The sequence below is a fragment of the Hemitrygon akajei genome, chromosome 8 (assembly GCF_048418815.1).
Source record: "Hemitrygon akajei chromosome 8, sHemAka1.3, whole genome shotgun sequence".
Taxonomy (NCBI): Eukaryota; Metazoa; Chordata; class Chondrichthyes; order Myliobatiformes; family Dasyatidae; genus Hemitrygon; species Hemitrygon akajei.
The window spans coordinates 90,797,132-90,824,280 of NC_133131.1; the positions used below are offsets into that span (position 1 = coordinate 90,797,132).

The following is a 27,149-nucleotide window of genomic DNA, read 5'->3' on the forward strand; positions in this document are numbered from 1 at the left end:
ATCAGGGAACTTAGGGAAAAAAGTTAACAAGGCAAAGTCAACTTGCTTTTTTAAAGAAGAAAATCATGATTTAACAATATATTAGAGTTTATTGTAAAAGTAACTTGTGTTATAGATAAAGGAGAAAGTATCATTTAAAAAGCTAGAGCTGTAATTAAGAGCCCAAGTCATTGGAGGAAGTGTATAAGCGTAGAAATAAATGAGTTGAAATGACTGTGTTCTTCTTTTGGTTGGAAGTATGTAACTAGTGGAGTATTCCAGGAATTGGTTCTTGGTCTTCAAGCATTTACTATTTACGTGAATGACCTGGAGGAGGAAGCAAAATGTAATGTTTCAAGTTTGATGAATATATGAAAGTAGGTGGGAAATATGATTCTGCAACAGGATGTGGATTGATAGTGATTGCATAGAAAGCTGACACATGGAATTTAATGGGGGGGGGGTCATGCTTTTTGGAAAAAGATGTCAAAGATGGGTTATTATCTAAATTGATGAGGTTTCAGGGTACTTGGAGGCACATGATAAAATCAGCCAAAGCCTTTTTTTCTCCAGTCCTGCCCACAGGACTTGGCCCAAAATGTTGACTGTCTTTTTTCCATAGATATTTAAATCATTGACAAAGTGGAAACTAGCGGTCCCAATACTAACTCAAGAGGAACACCACAGGTCACTGGCAGCCAACCAGAAAAGGCCCCCTTTATTCCCACTCACTGCCTCCTACCTACCAGCCATTCCTTTATCCATGCCAGTATATTTTTTGTAACACCATAGGATTTTATCTTGTTAAGTAGCCTCATGTGTGACACCTTATCAAATGCCTTCTGGAAATCCAAGTAAGTGACATCCACTGCCTCCCCTTTGTCCACCATGCTTGTTACTTCCTCAAAGAACTCTAGCAGATTTGTTGGGCAAGATTGCCCTTTCCGGAAACCATGCTGACTTTCACTTATTTTATCATTAGTCTCCAAGTACCAAAAAACTTCACCCTCAACAATAGACTCCAACACTTTACCAACCACTGAGTTTAGGCTAACTGGCCTATAATTTCCTTTCTTTTGCCTTCTTCCTTCTTAAAGAGTGGAGTGACATTTGCAATTTTCCATCTTCCGGGACCATACCAGAATCAAGTGATTCTTGAAAGGTCATGACCAGTGCATCCGTTATCTCTTCAGCAACTCTCTCAGGACTGGAATGTAGTCTGTCTGGCCCAGGTGCCTTATCCACCTTAAGACCTTTGAGTTTGCCTAACAGTTTTTCCTTTGTAATAGCAATGGCACTCACTCCAGCTCCCTGATACTCAAGGACCTCTAGCACGCTGCTAGTGTCTTCCACAGTGAAGACAGATTCAAAGTACTCATTAAGTTCATCTGTCATTTCTTTGTCCTCCATTACTACCTCACCAGCATCATTTTCCAGTGGTTCAATATCAACTCTTCTCCTGCCTTTTGTTCCTTATATAACTGAAAAAAAGTGTCCTGCTTTACATTTTGGGCTGGTTTGTCCTCATAGTTCATCTTTTCTCTTCTTATAGCTTGTTTTAGTTGCCTTTTATTGGATTTTAAAAGCTTCCCAATCATCCCACTTCCCACTCATTTTTGCTACCTTATATGCCCTTTCCTTGGCTTTTATGCAATCATTAACTTCCATTGTCAGCTACGGTGGCCTAGCGATGCCATTTGAGAACTACTTCTTCTGTGGTACATATCTATCCTGTGTCTTGTGAGCTATTCCCAGAAACTTCAGCCATCTCTGCTCTGCTGCCATCCCTGCCAGTATCCCCTCCTAGGTGGATATACTTTGTATATGCTTTTTGGAAAAAGATGTCAAAGATGGGTTATTATCTAAATTGATGAGGTATACTTTGATATACTTTGTATATCCACCTAGGCAAGCTCCGCTCCCATGCCTCTGTAATTGCCTTTATCCCATTGTGACACTGATGCATGTGACTTGTGCTTCTCCCTCTCAAATTGCAGTATGAATTCAATCATATTATGAACCCAGCCTCCTATAGGGCTCCTTTACATTAAGCTGACTAATAAGATCCAAGTTATTACACAACATTCAATCTAAGATGGCCTTTCCTCAATAGGCTCAAGCACAAGCTGCTCCAAAAAGCCATCTCTTAGGCATTCCCTCTCTTGCAATCTGACACCAACTTCATTTTCCCAGTCCCCTTGCACATTGAAGTCCCCCATTACAATTGTGAAATTACCCTTATTTCATGCCTTTTCCAGCTTCCTTTGCACTCAACCCCACATTTAGGCTATTATTTGGAAGCCTATATATGATTCCCATCAAGTTTCTTTTTATCTTCACATTTTCTTAACTCCACACACAGAGACTCAACATTCTCCAACTCTATGTCACTTTTTTCTAAAGATGTAATTCCACCTCTTACCAACAGAGCCACATCATTGCCTATGCTTTTCTGCCTGCCATTTCAATACAAAGTATATCCTTTGATGTTAAGCTCCCATCTATGGCCTTCTTTCAGTCAGGACTGATGCCACAATGTCATACTGATCAATCTCTAATTACACCAGGAGTTCGTCCACCTTATTCTGAATGTTACACACTTTTAAATATAACACCTTCAGTCTTGCATTCTTCACCCTTTTGGATTTTGCCTCTGTGGTACAATTTAGCTCTTTGCTCTGTCTGTATGTTTATCCAATCATTAGCTTGACCTTCCTTACATTCATGTTACACTCATCATCTGCTTATAAACCTGTTGGTTCATCCTCAGCTCTATCATACTGGCTGTCAATAAGGCATTGGTCAAATTGTACTTGGAATATTGTGAGCAGTTTTGGGCCACTAATCTAAGAAAAGATGTACTGACATTTGTAGAGGGTCCAGAGGAAGTTCAAGAATCATTTCAGGAATGAACGGGTTACCACCAAGAGGAACATTTGATGGCTCTGGGCCTGGACTTGCTGGAGTTTAGAAGAATGAGGAGTGATCTCACTGAAACCTATCAAATATTGAACGGCCTAGGTAGAGTGGATGTGGGGATGATGTTAACTATCATGTGTGAGTCTAGCACCAAAGGGCACAGACTCAGAACAGAGAGATATTCATTTAGAACCGAGATTTCCTTAGAGGGTAGCGATTCTGTGGAATTCATTGTCACAGACAGCTGTAGAGGCCAAGTCATTGAGTATATTTAGGGCAGAGGTTGGCATGTTCTTGGTTGTGGGCTGAGGGCAGAAAAATGGGATTGAAAAGGATAATAAATTAGCTGTGATGGAATGGCAGAGCAGACTCAATGTGCCAGATGGCCTAATTCTGCTTCTATGTCATATGGTCTTATGGTACTATGGAGAAAGACTGAAAAAGATTGAGATTCATAGGGATCTGGATGAACTATGTGCATGCACAAACAGGTCAACAAATAGTTAAGAAGGCAAACAGCCTGTTGGCTTTAATTGCAAATGGCTTGGAGTTGAAGTACAGGGAAATTTTGTTACAGTTATACAAAGTTTTGGTGAGGTCTCAACTAGAATACTGTGCACAGTTTAGTTTTCTTACCTAAAAAAGGGATATAATAGCATTGGAGCAGTCTATAGGAAACTCATCATGTTAATTCCTGGGCTGATTTCAAACAATGATGAGACTGCAGGAGGAAGATTCAAGTTCAAGTTGCATGATGCCAAGAAACAACCTCACTCTTAATATAGCAAAATGAAGGAATTCATTACCAACTACAGAAAAATGCCCCAGTCCGTTTCAGTGCAGCTGAGGTGGAGATGGTTAAGAGCTTCAAGTTCTTAGATGTTAGTGATATTAATTCCCGTCTTTTATTAGCCATGTTGACACTACAGATAAGAAAGCACCAAATCCTTTACTTCCTCAGAAGCTAAGGAAATGCGGTATGTCCCTGATGATTCTTTCTAGTACTTAAAAACACACCATAGAGAGCATCCTATGCAGATACATCAGAGCTTGGTAATATTAACTGCTCTGCCTAAGGTCGTAAGAAATTGCAGAGAGTTGTGAATGCAGCCCAGTCCGTCATGAAAACTGGCCTTCCTCCATTGACATTTCCTACTGCTTTATGAAGGCAGCCAACATAATCCATGGCCCCTCCCACCCCACTCATTCTCGCTTCTCCCACTCCCTTTAAAGAGAACATATTAAAGTTTGAGATTACATGGCATCAGGCTCAAGGTCAATTTTAATCTTGCTGATCTAAGACTCTTGAATGGATCCCTCGTTAACTAAAGATAAACTTTTGATCTCTCAATCAAGGATTCATCATAGTCCCTACACTTGATTTGTCTACTTACAGAATACTGTACTTTTTCTGTAACTGTGTATCTATATGTAATGTTTGATATACCACAGGGATCAGTGATGGAACCTCAACTGGTGAAATGATTGAAAATATAGTTGCTCAATTTGTCCAATGATGCAAAAGTAAGTAGCAAAATAAATTAGGAAGCAAAGTTGTCAAAAAGCTAGAAAGCAAAATGGGTAGATTAAGTGAGTGGATGAAGGATTGACAAAGTGATGAAAGTGAAATAGTCCATCTTGACAAGCAAAATAAAAGAAGGTATCCAAGTGCAGAAAGATTGCAGAGTTTTGAGATGCAGAGAGATCACATGTCCCAGTGTATGATTTGCAAAAATTCTAACCTAGAGATATAGCGAGTAAATACAAATGCTGATGGTTTGTTATTATTTATTGCTGAAGGGATGGAAAGAAGGACACAATATCAGTTTCCTTATTTAAGGAAGAATATAAATGCATTTGAAGCAGTGGACGCAAACATATAAAGAATTAAGGTGTTGAGGACGGTGGTGAGGGGTGTCACAGGATAAAGCTTATAAATCAGTTACAGATAAGGGTGAGAAAATGTTAAGTGGTGCTTAATCTGAGTATATGTGAGGTGTTGCACCATGAGGGGTCAAATAAAAGGGGAAAGTTCACAGTTACTGGTAGATCCCTTAACAGCTTTAAGGGATGTTGGGATCAACAGATGTAGATAGGGTAGTAAAGAAGGGTGCATGGTATACTTGCCTTCATTTGTTGGGACTTTGAGAATAAGAAAGTCACATTGCAGAGGTATCAACCTTCAGTTAAACTGCTCTTGGAGTATTGTGTACAGTTCTGTTACCCCCATTACAGGAAGAATGGTGACATGACTTTGGAAAGATGCAAAAGAGGTTTATCAGAATGCTGTCTGGATTAGAGGATATGAGCAATGAGGGGAGATTGGAGGAACTTGAATTGTTTTCTCTGTAGCATCAGTAGGGTGGCTGAGGGAAAACCTGACAGAAGTAACAAAAGAAATTGATGAGGGTAGGGCAGTGGATGTTGTCTACATGGACCTTAGCAAAGCATTTGACAAGGTCCCTCATGAGAGACTCATCCAGAAAGTCATGAGGCATGGGATAAGTGGAACCTTGGCTGTTTGGATAAACAATTGGCTTAAAGGAAGAAAGCAGAGAGTAGTTGTGGAAGGAAACTATTCTGCCTGGAGGTTGGTGACAAGTGGAGTGCCGCAGGGATCTGTTCTGGGACCCTGGCTGTTTGTGATTTTTATAAATGACTTGGCTGTAGAGATGGAAGGATGGGTGAGAAAGTTTGCGGATGACATGAAGATTGGAGGAGTTGTGGATGGAGCTATAGGTGGTCGAAGGTTACAAGAGGATATAGACAGGCTGCAGAGTTGGGCAGAAAAATGGCAGATGGAGTTCAATCCGGACAAGTGTGAGGTGATGCATTTTGGAGGACAAACCAGAAGACTGAGTACAGGATTAATGGTCAGTTACTTAAGAGTGTTGATGAACAAAGGGACCTTGGGGTTCAAATCCATACATCCCTCAAGGTTGCTGCACAGGTTGATAGGGTAGTTAAGAAGGCCTATGGGATACTAAGCTTCATTAACAGAAGGATTGAGTTCAAGAGTAGAGAGGTCATGTTGCAACTCTACAAATCTCTGGTGAGACCGCACTTAGAGTATTGTGTTCAATTCTGGTCACCTCATTATAGGAAGGATGTGGAAGCTATAGAAAGGGTGCAGAGGAGATTTACCAGGATGTTGCCTGGATTGGAGAACAAGGCATATGAAGCATGATTAGCAGAGCAGGGACTTTTCTCTTTGGAGTGTAGAAGAATGAGAGGGGACTTGATAGAAGTCTGCAAGATTTTGAGAGGCATAGATAGGGTGGATAGTCAGTACCTGTTTCCCAGGGCACCAATAGCAAGCACCAGAGGGCATATGTAGAAAATTAAGGGAGGGAAGTTTAGGGGAGACATCAGGGGTAAGTTTTTTTTGGTGTTTTTTTTTACACAGAGGGTTGTGAGTGCCTGGAATGACTTGCCAGGGATGGTGGTGGAGGCTAAAACATTAGGGGTATTTAAGAGCCTCTTGGACTGGCACATGGATGAAAGAAAAATGGAGGGTTATGGGGTAGTGTGGGTTTAGTACATTTTTTTAAGGATTATATGGGTCAGCACAACATGGAGGGCTGAAGGGCCTGTAATGTGCTGTAGTGTTCTATGGTTAAGTTTATAAAATTATGATAAGCACAGATAGGGTAGAGAGTCAGAGTCATTTTCAAGTACTAGAGGATATGCATAAGGTAAGAGAATGAAAATACAAAGGAGATGTGCGGGATAAATTTGTTATGACGCTGAGTGTGTGATAGGTGCCTGGAATGATCAGTTTGGTGTCGTGATAGCAGATATGAAAGAGGCTGTTAGACACCTAAATATACAGTGTTTGGAAGGAAATGGATCATGTACAGGTGGAAGAGTATTTTTTTTGTTTAATTCAGTGCAGATCTTGTGGGTCAAAGGGCCTGTTCCTGTTCTGTACTGCACTGCTCCATGTTTGGTTCTAGTTCAAAGTAGTTTTGCAAAACTGGTACCTGCAAATGGATGGGTTGTCCCACAATTTCAGGAAGGGTGTATCCACTGGAGCTTGGAAGAGAGAGAATTGAAACCTTTTAGATCAGGATGTGTGAAGGATGAATCTTCTGGTGAATCTAAAACTCGTGTTCACTGCTTAGGCAAATATAAGCCTGCTCATCTAAGGCAGTTATAGGCAATTTTTGTTCCTTTGATGCAGGTCATGAGATTTTGCAATTCTCTTTTTCTCAACAGTAAGTTTATTTTTAAAGGTAGATTCATCATAATTAAAGATTACTATGATTAGGCAGGAGTATGGAGTGGAAGATTAAATCTTACTGAATAGTAGAGCAACCTGAAGTTGCCAAACCTGAAGATATTCTCCTTACTCATATGTTCTTATGCATTTTTTTAAAACTGGGCTTGTTTTTCTCTTTTAATCCAATCATTCTGCCCCTCTTCGGTTTCTACTTGGACTTTAATCATTCTATTTCATTTGTCTACATTCACTCTCTTTGTTATCCTTTCACACGCTAGGGATTTTCATGATCCGATCATTCTGTGAAGTTCCAATATACAGTTGCTTTTACAACTATTTGACACACAAAAATAATGGGAGCTAATGTGCATGGAAGACATCTAAGTCAGATCTAGGGCTGTAAATGCCCCTTCTACAGCAAATTCTAGGTCAGCAGTGATCCGTGTATCAGACTAAAATTAAACTTTGCCTTGGAGTCATTGATGATACCAGTAAAACAAGAAGGAAATCCCAAATTGAATGAGACTGATAGAACTGCGGAGTGTGCTGTAGAACATAGATAAAAACACTTGAAAGAGCAGCATATAGACTGCCTTTAACCTGCTTAAGTGATCATAAAAACTAAACACCTTTCATAATTACTGGTCATCTGATAACTCTAAATACTTAATCTATGCATTGCATTGTTTCAAGTTTAGAACATTTTACCTTCACATGAGATAGACGTGTTCATCCTGCCAAATCAGCCACTGTACATTTGGAATTAAGACTCACTAAAATGTTGATACTTCATCTTTGTTGAGGCAGGAGGGTTAGATTTCAAGTCCTAACTGGAATTGCTGCAGTACTCTGAATATAAATTTGCCCCCAGATCTGTTTTAAAATGTGAAACAACATAAACAACAGGGCCTGTCCATCACCAGGGACATACCCTGTTCTCATTGCTACCATCAGAAAGGAGGTACAGGAGCCTGAAGGCACACACTCAACGATTCAGCAACAATTTCTTTCCAGCTGCCATCCGATATCTGAATGGACATTGGACCCATGGGCACTACCTCTTTATTTATTTTAAATTTGTTGTTATTTTTGCACAATTTACTTAATTTAACCATTTAATTTATAGACTTACTGTAATTCAGTTTTCCCCCTCTATTATCACACATTGCATTTTGCTGCTGCTGCAAATTTCAGGCAACAAACTTCGCGACATATGCCGGTGATATTAAACCAGATTTTGATTCTGACAAATTAAACAAACCTGTGAGGAAAATTTAAGGTATATATTGTATGACCCAAGTATATTTGTACTTGTACATAGATTTACAGTTTTGCAGGTCCCTGAAACAGATGTTCATTGTAACATATACATGATATCAGTGTTTTGGCTAAGGCCAAACTTGAGCCTAATAGTCATTAGTCTGCTCCAGTTTTCTTTATCAGCATTCTCCACCTCCCTCTTTACAGTATAATTTTCCCTTACACTTCATATCCTTTACAAGAGTTTAAGACAGGAAAGTATATATCAACTGAAAGCTCAAACTAGCTATACACTGACCTATCTCAATCCAAGACATCAACAGTCCATTTCCCTCTGTAGATTCTGCCTGACCTGCTGAGTTCCTCCATTATCTTGTGTGTTGTTTCAGATTTTAGCATCGCCAGTCTCTTGTGTCTCCATCTGCAGATTGGTATATTTGTTTTATTCTATGTCAGGAATAGCAACATTGAAAATAATTTCATTCCTCTTTACATACTAACAAAAGAGCAGATGCTAACATAGTCTGTGAGTGTAAGGAGAGATGATTTAAGAACACAATCAAAAAGGTTTGGAAGAACCACAGTTTAGTTCGCAGCAGTTAGAAATTAATTTGACAGTTATCATAATTCATGTGTCAAATTTTTCAACAGAACTAGCCTTAGCAAAAGCTTTTTGGGGGCAGTGATAAGAGATAAAGGATAATATATCTTAATAATTGCCAAACAACTTTGACAATGCAACTCAGTGTGGAGTTCTATTAGATTTTTGTTACTCATATGGTTTATAAAATCAAGAAAATGTTTAAATAATTCTTTTAGACTTTACATTATTTATGTCTTATTTCCCCTGCTATTCCACTGCCTATTACTTATATTGAACTAAATATTCTATCATTTCCTGGGACAGATAGCATCTTATTATTTGTTCTTCAATCTGATTGGTTAAGGAAACACATAGTTACTGGATCAATTCCCTTACGTTCTTGAACCCTTGACAATATCAGTACAGTAAAATTCTGATAATCCCACGAGACTTTGTTAGTGCTCATTTTCTGGACTATTGCTACCCCAACCCACTTTTAATTCATAATATTTAGACGTGAATTTTATAATAAATTTCCCATTAAACCTTAATGGGCTTAAAGAGTGCATGAGCAACTGAGCATGGGTACCTATGAGTTGAGTGGAAGAACGGCAATTAGGGCCTTCACACGCAGATGTGTGACAGAGAACTCTCCCTTCTATGGGCTGTTCCCAGGGACACACTCAGAAACAGTCATCAAGTGCTGCTGGAAGATCATCAACTTGCTGAAAAATGCCCTTGGGTCTGCCAGCCTAGAGGAATGTTACTGACTAGCACATTCCCGGCTACAGGAGTACGTGGTGAGGGACACATCGAAATATGGTGCAACCACCACAAGGTCTTGGTGGGGAAGGACTATAGTATAGGGTTCTTCTGCTTCTGGATGGGAAGGGGCCTGTTGGAGCCAATTATTGCAGTGGTATACCACCTCAGGGGGCCACATGAGTGGGGACAGTAAGGAATGTTACAAAACATTACTTAACGCATTGACTATGAATGTAAGAACAGTTTATTCTCGTAAATATTTTTTATTATGAATAAGGTATATTGTCATTAAAATAAATAGGGGTCATGTTGAGTTGGAGGAAGAATGGGAACCAAGGCCTAGTGAATGAAAGAGGAAGATGGGAATGAGGGACCCAGCATTAAAAAGCTGTCCAGGAACCAGGACCCCAGCCTGTGTTAAAGGAGCACAGCCAAATGCTGCACTAATACTATTTCCCAGTTACCAGATTAATGGATTATTGGAACATTACTTTAATATCGAGGAAAAGATGCAGAGAAGGTTTCAGAAGAGACTAAGAATGAGAATTAGTAATGTGAAGAAAACCTAGGAAATGTCTGTTTTCAAGGGAACAGAATGGGTTTCCAAGTTCAAAGTAAATTTATTATCAAAGTACAAGATTCCTTTTCTTGTGGGCATACTAAATAAGTCCATAATTGAATGACAACCATAACAGATTCAATGAAAGACTGCACCAACTTGGGCATTCAACCAGTGTGCAAAAGACAACATACTGTGCAAATACACAAAGAAATAGTGATAATAAATAAACAAGCAATGAATATTGAGAATATGATATGAAGATTCAAGGTACATTTGTTATCAAAGTACGTATTGTTACGTACCCCAGTAACCGGGTGACTTATCAGCAAAGATAGATGGGTCCGCTGAAGCCTGATGCTACTATTTTCAAACGTTTTTATTTATAAAGGGGCACAAATGTATGGTTAATACAAAACATTCAGATCATATACGTCGTCACAACTCAATCTAAAGCACAGGTATAGTAATAATCAATCAGAAATAAGCTCTATCGTTGTCTAGGGGTAATGTAGATATATATTGTTTACTGGATATCTAAAAGTCTTTTGCGGTCACTGCAGTTCCACCAGCTGCCGTCGTTGTGGTGTCGCGTTGGTGCACTTTTGTTAGAAAGAGAGAGATTGAATGAAACATTTACCCGACAGGTTTTCCAACCTGTAGGAGTTTGTCGGAAGTCTCGTTGGGGGAATGGACTCTCATCTGTGGCCTCCCCTGTAGCTAGGCCGTTCTTCCGCGGTGAGGTCGCCAATCCCAGGCAAGGAAAAGACGCACACGAACCCCACCACCAGCTGTCGCTATCAAAAAGCTGTCGCAGGAATTCTAGCGTGTCTTCTGGTGCGTCTGTGGCCCCGCCTCGGCAGCCCACCTTTTATCTTCCTCACGGGATTGCTGGTGTCAATCTCTCTCTCAACCAGCCCACGTTGCCCGAGGGCTTTACACATGGTCTTCATGAGACAATAGTCAGAGTCACTTTATTCTGCTTCCCGGGGGAACGTGGTCTTCCGCACATCTCCCTCTCTCTCCCATTTTCCTGTGTCTATTCAGCACGTCTCTCCCCCTCTTGGGTCATTTGACCCCCCCCCCCCCCCTTGACTAGGGCTCTTGCGATTCTCACAAAGGAGGGGGCTGGGGTCATAACAGTATGCAGTCTATAACCCTGAGATTCATCTTCCCACACGCAGCCACGAAACAATGAAACACCATGGAACCTGTTCACAGAAAACATCAAACAACTAACGCACAAAAAAACGAACAAATTGCACAAATGCTAAAAAATGAGTGAAAATCACAGAATATAAAACATCAGACCATGAAGTCATTGAAACAGTGTAGGAATGTTCAGTTTAGCTCAGTTCAATTTAGCGCTGTGTTGTTCATTGACTGCAGGCCACAGAGCCAGTCCACCCCGATCAAAATTGCACAAAATAGCAATAAAAGGGAGTAACCAGAAACACTTATAACATGAGCTACAGAGTACAATCCCCAAGCCGCCTCAATTCAACCTTGCCCCAGACCCAAGACTCCGGTACCTTCCTCCAGCAACATCAAGTGAGAGGGCGAAGGAGAGAGAGAGAGAGAGAGAGAGAGACCTGTCAACCACAGGCAGGAGTTGACATGCTTCATTACCAACCTCTCAAAACACTTCATCACTGTGGATGCAAGTACTACTTGACAATAGTCATTGAGGCTTCTTAGATTCTGGTATAAGTTAAACTTACTTGAAGCAGATGGGTACTTCAGACTGCCGAAGTGAGAGGTTAAAGATCTCAGTCAGCATTCAATCAGCACAGGTCTTTAGTTCTTTGCCAGCTACCCCATCTGTGCTGGGGCGTACTTGTCGTGGGTTCACCCTCCAGAAAGCTGCTCACATGTCCGCCTCCGAGACGGAAATCACAGAATCATAGGGGGCTCTGTGATATTTCCTCCATGTTTTGACGGTCAAAGCAAGCACAGAAGGCATTGAGCTCATCTGGAAGCAAAGCCCTGTTGTTGCCTGCGTCTCTTGATTTTACATATTGGAGATGATAGCATTCAAGCCCTGCCACAACTGTTGAGCATCCTATGTTGATGCAAGTTTAGTCCAGTATTGCCACTTTACCCATGAGAGGGCTTTCCAGAGATCATACCCAGACCTCTTGTAACTTTCTTGGTCACCTTCAGCAGATTGTGGCTCTCACGGTTTATCCAGGCCTTCTGTTTGGGAAAGACTGAATGATTTTATGGGGTTTCGGGATTCAAATAAAGTTATCAAAAGAATAAAAAGATTAGATTTCATAGGGCAAGATCATCTTCCATTAGTTAGGGTATCAGCAACCAGAGGGCATATACAGATGTTCATTTAACACTAGAAAAGAAAGACAAAATTAAGCATGTGTGGCTGACTTCAGTGCAGGACATTTTTTTTTAAACTGTAAGTGACTCTGAAGCTGTATTATTGAAAGGGAATTGGATAAATGTTGGAAAAATAATACAAGTCAGAGAGGAAAGCAAGATTCACAATATTTTTATTGGAAGGGCTAGCTTGACAATCCAGAACACTTCTAAGTGATGTGAAGAGGAAGGTGACAAACTTCCTGAGAGTTCCTTTCTATTGTCTTTTTGACAGTGCAGTAGTGATGGATTCCTTATGGAATCCAGTGGCAGAGTGCCAGGTTCCTCCAGTTTCCAGAGAAAAGCAAGTTCCAGAGCAGTATTTTTGAATTAATTGGGTCGATAATTGCATTTTATTGTTTTCTGTTAATTTTTATTTACAATTTAATAAAAACAATTAAATAGTTTAATGGTTCAATTAATGTTGAATAGTTTTCCTATTTTTGAAAGCTTGTGAATGTGTACAGTACTCAAAGAATTCTAACAGACTCTTGAGCTTGGGGGTATGACTGATGGCTGACAATGCTCCATAGGGTTTAGCTAATTAAGACCCAGTTTGAGGGACTAGGCTGGTGAAGTTGAATTAGTTCATGTCCTTCAGGAGGATTATTGCCAGCCAACAGCAAACACCTTGGGATTTCATCCATCAATTAAGTTTTGCAGATAAAGTGGATATGGGATTAACAAGTCCTGGTGCTTCACTGAACATTGAGATGGTCTGGACAGAACTGTGCAGTGGGCTGGATTTGGACTGCAGGCACATCATCATCACCATGGGATTACAGTAACTGAAAAACAAAAATAAACTGGAGATGCTGACAAATTGAAATAAAACAGAAAAAGCTGAAAATAGACCCAATTCCTCTCTCACTTCACTATAGATTAGGAAATTAAATATACTTAATATACAAAATTAAATATACAGAATTAGGAAATCAAATATACTTTATCGACCTGAAATAATGACTGTACTTCTCTCAGCAGCAGCTGCCCGAAATGCTGAGTATTTCCAGAATTTTTTAATGTGATAAATCATTTGAGTGCAAAGTTCCAATTGAGAAGTAAATTACACAACAGATAATTCACATAAATTTCAACTCTTTCCCTCAATTGCCCCACTACATTCAGTGACTTGGAGAGAATGCAAGAAGACAGTACTGGATTCCCAAAGATATATGGGGCTTTGAATTTGTATGTAAAGGTATAATACCATTGCAAATGTTGCAGCTCATTACAGTGATATTTTCCCCATCAGCACTCACCAAATGAATTATTATTTACTGTAGTTATATAATTTTTAAAGTAGTGCACTGCTTTAAACAGTATAAATATTAATCACTTATTCAAAACTGTGATTAAACATTTTTATTCTGCTTAATGAAGAAAAATAACATTGATTTATTTCATTACTTTAGTTGATTCCTTTGTTCGCTTTCATTTCACTTGGAATTTCTGGTGCTACACTTTACTTATCACGCATGGCAATATTCAGTCCTGATGTCAGGTATGTAAAAAATATACTGTAGCTAATGTTAATTTCTACTTTCTTGTATGGTTAAATTTATAACTATACAGTGCCGATTAAAAGTATTCACTCCCCCCCCCCCCCCCCCCGGAAGTTTTCATGTTTTACAACATTGAATCACATTTGGCATTTTTAACACTGATAACAGAAAAGACTCTTTTCATGTCAAAGTGAAATTGGTTTAACAAATTGGTTTAAGTTTATTACAAATACTAAACACAAAACAATTGATTCCATAATTACTCACTCCCTTCAATCCAGCCACAAGTTCTCTATTGGATTGAGGTCTGGACTTTGATCGCTAGTCCAGGACATTAATTTTGTAGTTTTTAAACCATTCCTGTGCAGCTTTGATTTTATGCTTGGGGTCATTGTCTTGCTGGCAAACAAATTTTCTTCTAAGTCACATTTCTCTTGCAGGCTGCATCAGGTTTTCTTCCAGGATTTGCTGTATTCATTTTACTCTCTACCTTCACAAGCCTTCCAGGGCTTGCCGCATTGAAGCATCCCCACAGCATGATGCAGCCACTACCATGCTTCATGGTAGGGATGGTTTGTTTTTGATGATGTGCAGTGTTTGGCTCACACCAAACATAGCATTTAGTCTGATGGCCAAAAAGCTCAATTTTGATTTCATCAGACCATAGAACCTTCTTCCAGCTGACTTCAGACGCTCCCACGTGTCTCCTGGCAAACTCTAGCCGAGATTTTATGTGAGTTTTTTTTCTCAACGGTGGCTTTCTCTTTGCCACTCTCCTGTAAAGCTGCAACTGGTGACGCACCCGGGCAAGAGTTGTTGATTGCACAGTCTCTCCCATCTCAGCTACTGAAGCTTGTAACTCCACCAGAGTTGTCACAGGTGTCTTGGTGGCCTCCCCCATGAGTCCCCTTCTTGCACGGTCACTCAGTTTTTGATCTAGGCAGATTTACAGCTGTGCCATATGTTTTCCATTTCTTGACAATTGACTTAACTATACTCCAAGTGATATTCAGTGACTTGGAAATGTTCTTGTATCCATCTCCTGACTTGTGCTTTTCAATAACCTTTTTACAGAGTTGCTTGGAGTGATCTTTTGTCTTCATGGTGTAGTTTTTGCCAGGATACTGACTCACCAGCAGTTGGACCTTCCAGATACAGGTGTATTTTACTACAGTCAATTGAAACACCTTGATCTCGTGATCTCCATTTAACTAATTATGTGACTTCTAAAACCAATTGGCTGCACCAGTGATGATTTGATGATAAAGGGTGTGAATACTTACACAATCAATTATTTAGTGTTTTATATTTGTAACTAATTTAGATTACTTTGTAGAGATCTGTTTTCACTTTGACATGTAAGAGTCTTTTTCTGTTGATCAATGTCAACATGGCCAAATTAAATCCACTGTGATTTAATGTTGTAAAACAATAAAACAAGAAAACTTCCAAGGGGGAGTGAATACTTTTTATAGGCACTGTATATTTACAGAGTGTGAAAGCACAGAGATTATATTTAACCTTTATTAAACTCTATTATGAAAATGATTTAATTGCAAATGTTGTACTGCATTCAGTTCTAAGCAGAGTTGAAGTGGGTGGCAACCGGGAGATCCTATCTGTGGAAGCGGAGGTCCCCTGGGGGACCGCTTCACTGAGCACCTCCACTCCATCTGCCACAACAGACAGGATCTCCCGGTTGCCACCCACTTCAACTCTGCTTCACATTCCCATTCAGATATGTCCATACATGGCCTCCTCTACTGCCATGATGAGGCCAAACTCAGGTTGGAGGAGCAACACCTCATATACCGTCTGGGTAGCCTCCAGCCCCTTGGTATGAACATCGAATTCTCCAACTTCCGGTAATTCCCTCCCTCTCCCTTCCCCATCCCACTTTCACTCTGCCTCCTCTTCCAGCTGCCTATCACCTCTCTCATGCCTTCTTCTACTACCCATAGTGCTTTCCCCTTACATTCCATCTTCCCCTTTCCTGCCTATCCCCTCCCTGCTTCCCCTCCCTTACCCCTTGATCTTTCCTCTGATTTGTTTTTCACCTGGCACCTTCTTTATAGGGCCCCTGCCCCCTCCTTCAGTCCTGACAAAGGGTCTTGGCCCGAAATGTTGACTGCCCATTTCAACGGATGCTGCCCAACCTGCTGAGTTCCTCCAGCTTGTTTGTACGTGTTGACACATCCTTCTTATATTGAGACAATCAAAACTGAACGCAGTACCCCAAATATGTTGGAGCCAAAGTTTTTTTAGCTACAACATTACATTGTAGCTCTTGAACGCAATATCCTGACTAACAAAGGCCGGCACATTATATACTTCCTTAACCTCCCCATCAACCTGGGTGATGTCGTTGAGGGATCTATGCATGTGGACATCAAGATCCCTCTGTTCCACCTCACTGCTAAGAATCCTGCCATTAACCTTGCATTCTCCCTTTCAATTCAACCTTCCAAAGTGTATCACTTCATGGATTCAATTTCATCTGCTACTTCTTAGCCTAGCTCTGCATTCTCTCGATGTCCCATTTTAACCATTACAAACTTCTATACCATCCACAATAGCACCAACGTCTGCAAACTTACTAACCCACCCTTCCACATCTTCATCCAATTCATTTATAAAAATCACAAAGAACAGGGGTCCTAGAACATCAGGGGTTCTGTATCCTTATAGAACACCACTGGTCAGTAACCTCCAAGCAGAACATGCTCCATCTACACCTCCCTTTACCTTCCGTGGACTAGCCAATTCTGAAACTATGCAACCAAGACTCCTTGGATCCCATGCCTTCTGTCTTTCTGAATAAGCATGGGGAACCTTGTCAACTGCATTAATAAAATCCACATACACCACATTCACCACTCCTTCTTCATGAACTTGTTTTGTCACTTCCTCAAAAAAATGTCTATCAGGCTTGCAAGGCATGACCTGCCCTTCACAAATCCATGCTGATGAAGCATAATCAGGCTATAGTTCTACAAATGTTTATTAATCCTGCGTCTAAGAATCTTTTCCAATACTTTCTCCACCACAGATGAGGTCTGTAATTGCCAGGATTATCCCTATTACCTTTACTGAACAAGGGAATAACATTTGCCATCCTGTGATCATTTGGTACTACAGTTGGCAGAGAGGATCCAAATGGCACAGCAATCTATTTCCTCACTTTCTGTCCTGGGGTGTATCTCATCCGGCCCTGGACAATTATCTATCCTAAAGTTTTGCAAAAGTTCAAGCATATCCTCCTCCTTAACCTCTTTATGTTATAGCACATTAGTGTGTTCTACACTAACCTCACATTTGTCTAGGTCCCTCTCACTAGTGAATACTGAAGTAGTTAGTTATTAATGACCTCCCATACTGTTGTGTATTTAATCCTTAAGTAATATTTGAATAACCTTGTATATATATTGGTTGATTTAGTATTCTTGTTTGTATAAATGATTAATTACAGGTTATATGTAAAAAGACTTTAATTGCATACATCATCATGCTACCACCTGATGCATACACACTTTGCTTCAACTAACATGAAGTTAGACTCACATTTTGGAATCCCGTGTCTTCCTTTGAATTAGTTTAATGTTTTGAAGTTACAAAAGATGGCCTCGGTGATGAGGAATTTTGAAAATGATCCCAAGATGGCTACTGACCTGTTAAAGTGCAGCGAGACATTCAAACGAAGTAAAAAATGCAGCCCAGCTTATGCAGAAAGATTGATATAAATAAAATGCCATAAAAGGAAGAATTTAGGGTTCAAAAAGAGTGAGTACTATGTGATAATAATCATAAAAAGTAGTAGAAATGGCTGGCTACATCCAAAAGATTAACAAGCTTGATTACACAACGTGTAATTGCCTCGTATACTGAGCTATTGGAACAGTATTTTTAAGAAACTGAAATAGCAAATGAGAAGCGAGTGCTTATTTTGCTGAGTACATTGGGTTTAAAGGCATACAGTTTGCTTTGAAGCTTGAGTGCTCCAACCAAACTAGCAGTAATGGGTTTTGCTGCTGTTGTAAAAGTAATACAGGAACACTTGGAGCTGAAGTCATTGTTGAATGCTTTTAGGTTTCATAAGTAGAATCAAAAAGAAGGGGAGTCTATTTCATTTAAGAGATTGTGCGTTGTCAGTTCAGTAATGGATTTAATGATACACTGAGAAGTTGTTTAGTTTGTAGAATTTAAAAAGGAATTCAGAAATGGCTCATGACTGAAGCACAACCTACATTTAAAAGATCAGTGGAAATCACCGTATCAATGTAAACAGCAGACAGAAATATAATTCGGTTGCGGTCAGGAATGAAGGTGAGCATAAACAAAATTGGAATATCTAAACATAAAACAGCCTGGCCAAACAAATTGCACTACTGGTGAGGCAGAGGCTCACATACACCACAGAAATGCAGATTAACTGGTGAAACTTGCACAAAATGCAACAAAGTAGGACACGTACAAAGAGCATGTCAGGCAGACAAAAATAAATGGACTGCTCATGGAAGAGGAAAAGCTAAAGAGTCAAGCTGCATTTCAAAAAGGGTACTAATCTACATGCTATTCATGAAAACTCTGATAACAATGGGAGAGACACAGGACTGTGCAGCCTTGGGAATTCCAGTGTGAAAATTAATAATAGACAGAGCAATCTGGCTTACGCCAGAAGTGAATGACAAATTAATTAAAATAGAATTATACACTGGTTCAGCTATTTCAGCCATTCTACAAAATGAGTTGAGAGAAATTTCAAAGATACTAATCTGAAGCCTGCAGATATCCGACTAAGAACTTATACTGGAGAAAAGGTAACTCATATGGGAATGACATCCATTACAGTGCAATACAACAACCACAAGCTATATTGGGCTTATATGTAGTAAAAACTGAAGGACCAGCCTTTTGGGAATGTGACTGGCTAGGAGAATTACAACTTGATAGGAGAATCCATCCACCATTTGCCTGTCATATTCCCTGTGATGAAGCCAACTAAAAATGAATTAAGAAAGGTAGTGGGTGATTGCAGAACTGTCTGCATGCTGAACACTGAGGTCTGTTACCTAGTGGAGGACCAACAGGTGTTGAGGCCGATCTCTGTGCCTCCGCTTGGAAAGAATATTGAGCCAAGGAAGGACCATGTTGCTCAGAGGAAGCATGAAAGTGATGAAAACAGCGGTCCAGTTGCAGCAGATTTTGTAGGCAATGTACCTGACAAAACTTCTAATATGTTAATCAGGCAGTAACTTGTGAAATGTGGCTTGCTTTTAAGTTGGAAGAGAGTTCAAAGAGCTTCAGGAAAGTTGCAAGCATTCTGCTTTTGTGAGTATAAGGATCCAGAATTTACTCTGCATGCATTAAGGTAATTGTATGAACTTCAATTTGGAAACAAAAGCTGCTTGTAAAAGTAGATGTAAAGACCAAAGCCCAGCTGGATGATTAGCCAGCTGGGACGATTAGCCCAGCCCACTTAGATTCTTTCCCATTCTATCTACTACTATCCCTGTGCAAGGCTATGGTAAGTGTCAGGGAGTTGGGCTTATCCACTGAGAGATCTGTCACATGACCATCTTCATTGCTCAGCACCAGATCCAGTATGACATCTCTTCTGGTTGGCCTGTCTACATACTGTGTCAGAATCCTTCCTGGACAATCTAATAAATTCTGCTCCACCTAAACCTCTTGCATTAAGGAGGTGCCAATCTATTTTAAGGAAATTGAAGTCACCCTTGACAACAACCCTGTAATTTTTGCACCTTTCTGATTTGCCTCCAGATTTGTCCCTCAGTATTTCTGTTACAGTTGGGGGTGTGGTGTAAGAATACTCCCAAAAGAGTATTTTCTTCATGTTTCTGATTTCCACCCACTTTGACTCAGTAGTCAATACCATCATGAAGTCCCCTACCCCCACTTTCTGCAGATGTAATACTATCCCTGTCACAACCACAGATTCATTAGGGCAGCAGATAGGCAATTGCACTCATGAATATGCACGTATCAGCTAATTATTATTTCATTGCGATGGTATTTAACTCCATTCTTTTTGTTGTAGTACTTGTTGAGACTTGAGATAAGTACAGCAATGTTTCACTGCCTGCTTGCATTCGGCCTTACCTCAGAAATTGGACTGTCGAGTCAACTGACTCTGAAGACTAGCGGTATTTGTTTTACATTTAATTATTCCTTTCAGCCTGTTGGCTTCATTTTTCATTTGAGAGTTTTAGTTAACAGACCTGTTTGGCCTAGTGTTTATTGCTTTCTTTTCCCTCTGACTTTGTTTGCATTAAAGTCTGTAAACTATTGACCTACTTCAGTATCTCTTGCACTGCACTTGGACCATATCTGAACGTAGTTCAGCCGCAAAAAGATGGGCCCAGCAGAGAAAGAGAGAGAGAGCAGCTGACCTTGCCCCTGAGATTCATTGGTCAAGTAGAGGACAAGCTACAGGCAATGGAATCTGTTCTGAGTGAAGTTATGGAAGCAAGGAGGCAGATAATCTCATGCTGACAAGCCCAGGCTCATTTCAAGGAACAGATGGTTGAACGATGGTTGAACAGCTCACTATAGACAATCCGAGTCAGGTGTCTGCGATTTCCGCTCTCACGGCCGCCATCCGTGAGCTCACTGTGGACAGCCAGTGTCAGCTGACACCCTTTAACATTCTTGCCAACGTAATTCAGCAGCCTCTGGCCACCTCTGTCCCACTCCCAGTACCTCACAGATCCACCTTTTCTGTGCCCCAAAAATCTCCGCTGCTAATGCTCCCACTCCCGTGCCCGGACCTGAACTGACATCAGCCTTTGGACCCTCACAGAGTCCTGCATCCATACAGAAACTGAGTACTTCATCACCAGGCAGATATTCTGGTGATCCCAATGGTTGCAGGAATTTTATTACCTAATACAAGCTGACATTCCAAGCCCAGCCTGGTCATTTTGGTGATGATATGTGAGAACTGGTGTACATGTTTAATCCTCCACTCAGCCTGTTCGACGCTTTATGGGAGCAAGGACACCCTGCAGCCCAGTCCTTCCAACATTTTGTGGCAGAGTTAAGGAGGATTTTTGACCTTCTAGTATGGGGTCAGGAGACTGCCCCCGACTCTTGGACCTGCACCAAGTCAGAGGAACGGTGAGAGCCTATGCAGTCAAATTCCACACTCTTGCAGTAAAGACGGGTTGGAATGAGAGATCTCTCATCACTACCTTCCAGTGTGGACTGAACGCAGGGGTCCGGCATGAGATCGCTGTCTGGAACGAGCAGGATAATCTGGATGACCTGATTAATCTGTCTATTTGAGTTGAAGACGGGTGACTGAGTGGCGCAGGAAAAGAATGTATTACTGTCGTTCCTTGCCCTCTCTCCCTCCTTTTCCACCCAGCACCCAGTCCATGGAGGATCCTATGGGCACATGTGCTTGGGCACATGTGCTTGTCTCAGGAGGAACGAGAACAGTGCAAGAGAAAAGGTTCTTGCCTCTATTGTGGCAATCCAGGACACTTCTGAGCAACATGTCCCAAGCATCTAGTAAAGGAGGATACCCGTCAGCAGGAAGGGGAGTCCTGGTGGGTCAGTTCTGTCTGCAGTCAGCTTCCCCTAATTGTGTAACGTTTGCAACTTCCTTGTTGTGGAGGTCTTAGACCCGTAAACTTAAGGCATTTATCGAATCTACAAAGTTTGTAGTACAGCTGGAAATCTCATGGACATCTCTTTAGCTCAAAGATGGGGATGTCTGACTCAGGAATTAGAGAAAAGATCAACATCAAGGTGATGGACAGTCGACCTCTGGGCACCGACCAGATCCACCTTTGTACCCAGTTCCTCCAACTTGTGCTCGAAGGCAACCATCATGAACAAATCTCTTTCTATCTGGTTGATTCACCTGAACCGCCACTCATACTTGGTCTCCCCTGGTTATCCCGACATAACCCACAGATCGATTGGTCTCTGAAAGCACTCCAAAGAGTGAGGACTGGCATGCCTGTCTACCTGTCTGGGTCCAGCTCAAGCTCCTTTCCATGAATCCCTCCTGTGTCAGCTAAGGATGTGGACCTGTCTGGGATTCCAGGTGAATATGTGGATCTCTTTGAGGCCTTCAGTAAAAGGAAGGCCACCACCCTGCCCCCACACCAGCCATAGGACTGTGCCATAGACTTCCTATCTGGCACTAGTCCTCCCCAGGGCTGGCCTTTTCTTCCTCTCTCATCCTGAAAAGGTTACTATGGAGGAATATATCAAAGAGGCATTGGCCATAGGGTTTATCCATCCATCAACCTCACCGGCAGGAGCAGGCTCCTTTTCGTGAGTGAGAAAGATGGCAAGCTCCATCCCTGCATTGATTATCAGCCCCTGAACAACATCACTGTGAAGGACCACGACCCTCTTCCCCTGCTGACATCTGCGTTTGAACATCTCCAGGGAGCAACCATATTTTCCAAAAATCATCTGTGCAATGCCTACAATTTGGTTTGCATAAAAGAAGGAGATGGGTGGAAGACAGCTTTCAATACCTCTAATGGCCAGTATGAGTACCTGGTGCTGCTTTTTAGTCCGGTCAATGATCCCGCTGTATTCCTGGCCCTTGTTAACAATGTGCTCAGAGACATGTTGAACCAATTTGTGTTTGTGTATTTAGGTTACATCCTTATCTATTCTCATCAGAAACACATCTAGCATCTCTGGAGAGTTCTCAGGTGGCTTCTTGAAAACAACCTGTCCATCAAGCCCAAAAAATGCGAGTTCCATAAAAACCAGTTGTCGTTTTTGGGCTATATACTTATCCCATCCAGTGTTCAAATTGATCCTAGTAAAATTCAGGCAGTACACAGGGGTCATCTACAGTCAAACAGGTACGGCGCTTCATGGGGTTTGCGCTTTTATCGCTGCTTCATCCAGAATGTTGGTTCTATCGCGGCTCCTATAAATGCACTCACCAAGACGACCCCGGCAGGATGGTGCCGACCAAGCATTTTTGGAGTTAAAGCGATGTTTCACCACTGTCCCGCTGCTGCAACACACAGACCCATCACAGCCAATCATCGTTGAGGTGGATGCATCCGATGTCGGCATTGGAGCCGTCCTCTCTCAGCGCTCGTCAGCAGATAGCCAGCTGCACTCTTGTGCCTTTCTTTCCCATCGCTTGATTCTAACTGAGGGGAATTACGATGTTAGGAACCAGGAATATCTGGCTGTCAAGGAGGCCCTGGAGGAATGGCGACACTGGCCGGAGGGGGCAGACCATCCATTCTTGGTCTGGACATATCACAAGAACCTCTCCAATATTCAGGATGCGAAGAGACTCAATTCTCGTCAAGCCCGGTGGGCTCTCTTCTTCACATTGTTCAATTTCGCCCTCACTCACTGTCCCGGCAGCAAGAGTACAAAGGCCGACACTCTCTCCCGGCAGTTCAAGAGATCTGAGGACAATGCCGATCCAGTACCCATTCTTCCTCACTCATGCATTACTGCACAAGTGATCTGGGGAATAGAGGCAGAGGTGAGGGCCGCCCAACAGTCAGACCCAGGCTCAGGTAAGGGACCTCCCAATTGGCTGTTTGTCCCTGCTGCATTGCATTCGAAAGTGTTGGAATGGGATCACTCCTCCCATCTGGCTGGACATCTGGGAATTCAACGGACCCAGGTGTTTATAAAGGGACAATTTTGGTGGCCATCTATGTCCCAGAATGTCCATGAATTCCTACCTGCCTGTCCCACCTACGCTCGGAACAAGACATCACACCAGCGTCCTGCAGGTCTGTTATGTCCACTGCCTGTGCTGTACCTCCCCTGGTCCCACATCTCAGTAGATTTCATTATTGGACTGCCCTCGGCTAATGGAAATACCACCGTTTTGGTTGTTGTGGATCGATTTTCTGAAGCTGCCCATTTTATTGCCTTCCCCAAGCTCCCACACTCATGGTTCAACATATGTTCAGGCTGCATGGCTTTTCTCAAGACATAGTGTCTGATTGTGGACCACAGTTCACTTCCCACTTTTGGAAGGCTTTGTGCTCTCTTGTAGGAGCCAATGTTAGGCTCATGTCTGGCTTCCACCCCCAATCAAATGGCCAGACTGAGAGAGTGAAAGAGGAGTTGGAGACAACCCTGCACTGTCTTGCCTCTTTCAACCCCACGTCCTGGAGCTCCCAATTGGTTTGGGAGGAGATTGCCCACAATAACCTCCAGTCGTCCTCCACCGATATGTCTCCCTTTGAATGCCAGAAGGGATTCCACCCCCCACTACTCCCTCATCAGGAGACTGATGTAGGAGTTCCTGCTGCTGAACAGCAGATCCAGCGCTACAAGCACCTGGTGACGAGCCAGGGCTTCTCTGCTGTGCACCCAGAAGCAACGTTCCTGGCAGGCTGATCGGCTCCATTGACAGGTAAGGCCATTCAAGCTAGGAGAGGAGGTCTGGTTGGCATCAAGGGATCTTCCCCCGAAAGTCAAGAGCCACAAATTGGCACCATGCTACATGGGACCGTTTGTAATGGAAAAGGCTGTCAACAAGGTGTCGTATAGATTGTGTCTACCAGCATCTCTGAAGATCCACCCAGTATTCCATGTTTCCAAGCTCCAGCCAATTACTACCTCTCCCCTGGCCCCAGATACCCCACCTCCGCCTCCTCTCCGCTTGGTAGATGGTTCCATTGACTGTACGGTGCGGCACCTCCTGGCATCTCGTTGGGTACGTGGTAAAGTCCAGTACCTTGTGGACTGGGATGGGTGTGGTCTTGCCTCAGAACATACTTGGATCTCAGCGAAGGACATTTTGGACAAGTTGCTCATCCAGGACTTCCAGCGGACACAGGTCTGTGGTGCCTCAGGGGCTGTGCCTAGGGAGGGGGGCCTTTTCACAACAATGGATGCGGCAGCACAGCAGATACGGCAATTGCACTTGTAAATATGTACATGTCAACTAATTATCATTTCAGTGTGACAGTATTTAACTCCATTCTTTTTGTTGTAGTGTTTACTGAGACTTGAGATAAGCACAGCAATGTTTCACTGCCTGCTTGCATTTAGCCTTGCCTGAGAAATTAGACTGTTGAGTCATCTGACTCTGAAGACCATTTTACATTTAGTCATTCTTTTCAGTTGCAGTGTTGGCTTCATTTTCCATTTGAGAGTTTTAATTAACAGCCCTGTTTGGCCTAGCATTTGTTTTCTTTCTAACTCTGTTCACGTTGAAGTCTGTGAATTATTAACCTGCCTCAGTGTTGCTTGCTCTGCACCTGGGCCATATCTAAACATAGTCACAGTCCCTGATCAGCAATGCCACTCTCCTACCTCTTTTACCTCTCTCCCTGTCACTTTTGAAACATCTAAACCCAGGAGCATCCAGCAACCATTCCTGCTCTAGTACCGGTCTCCGTAATGGCCACAGTGTCTTGGTTCCATATACTGAACCATGCTCTAAGTTCATTGTCCTTGTTCCTGATTCCTCTTGCATAAAAAATAGACATATTTTAACCCATCCCACTGTCTGCAATCTTGCCCTGTCAGCTGCCTATCCTTCCTCACAGTTTTTCTAAATGCAACATCAACCTATACACCAACTGTCCCATCCTCTGACTTAACACTCTGAACCCCCTGAATTAGTTTAAATCCTCCCCAACATCTCTAGCCAACTTGCCCTCATGGAATTGATTCCCCTCATAGTCAGAAGTAACCCATCTTTTTGTACAGGTTATATCTTCCTCAGAAGAGATCACAATGACCCACAAATCTGAAATCTTGCCTCCTGCACCAGTTTCTCAGTCATCAGGGAACTGGTCTTCCTACATAATGCATGAGGAGCACATCACTGCCCTGGGTTCCATTCCCACTGCTCTACCTTTGCAATAATAAAGAAAGAAACATACAAGAAACTCACCTTGGCCTCCACTTCATTTTGCTGAAGCCACTTGAACTAAAGTCTCATTTCCTCACTCTTACCTTGTCCATGCATACTATGGCCTCGCCACCTAAATCTAATTTGTTTGTTCAGTCCTTGCCAATTGCTTAATTACCCAGTCAATCTGAAACTGAACAGAAAGTCCTGACAGGTGGCTTATTGTTTTTAATTTCCTGCTTCTCCCAACAAGTCGTGACTCCAGCTACATGAAATTGAACAGAAGATCTGAAGAGACGCCTCATTATAAATTTAAGGTTATAAGGAAAGGAACTAAAAGTGGAATGACAATGGTTGTGATTATTGAAAGTTAATCAGTCCCAGAGCATTTATGTCCTAAGTCCAATGATTATAAGCTGGTCTTACATTGACCCTTCCTTGTAAGGTCAGAAATGTGGAAGTTTCAAAGCTAATAAAACACAGTGTGCTGCACGCAGCAAGTTTGGATATAAGAACACAAGCTTAAAATGGTAAATACAAGTAACGTTTGCACAACCAAGTGACTGCTAATGGTTGTTACCAACATTGAGGATATGACCACCTATCCTTAAAAATCAATAGTGTTACCACAGTGTTTCTTAGAGGAATCACCACCAATATAAACTTAACTGGAATTGTGAAGAGTTAGGTACAACATGTTAATTGCATAAATACGGTACATGGAGCTTAGAAAAGTAGAGGGCTATGGGTAACCCTAGGTAATTTCTAAGGTAAAAACATGTGCAGCACAGCTTTGTGGGCTGAAGGGCCTGTATTGTGCTGTAGGTTTTCTATATTGTGACCACATAGGAGTTTAGAGGGGTGACTGCTCTATGTGAATGTAACTCAAGTTGGAATTGTGTAGTGTTACGTACTGGTGACACGTGACAGTGGTACCCTTGTCACGTGACTGGGGTTGAAGTTATACTGGACATGAGGTAATGGTTTTGTGATGGTGGAGTGATGTCATTTTCCCGCCAGTAGAGGTCATGTGACAGGTTTTTTCTACAGGGTATAAAAGGGAGACCCACCCTGTCAGGTGGGGCAGTTCGTGGCTAGATTTGCCAAGATGACTTCATGTTACTGTGTGATTTAATGTGATGACG

At 41.8% G+C, this 27,149-nt stretch overlaps 1 protein-coding gene across 1 annotated transcript in view; it reads left to right on the forward strand.

Annotated features, from left to right (window-relative positions):
• Nucleotides 1–27,149, forward strand: part of LOC140732047 (cytochrome c oxidase subunit NDUFA4-like) — a 46,874-nt gene that overhangs the window by 10,432 nt on the left and 9,293 nt on the right. The window contains exon 3 of the mRNA XM_073054156.1: nucleotides 14,076–14,164. Coding sequence (XP_072910257.1) covers nucleotides 14,076–14,164 — 89 coding nt within the window. The remainder of the gene's footprint in view (nucleotides 1–14,075; nucleotides 14,165–27,149) is intronic.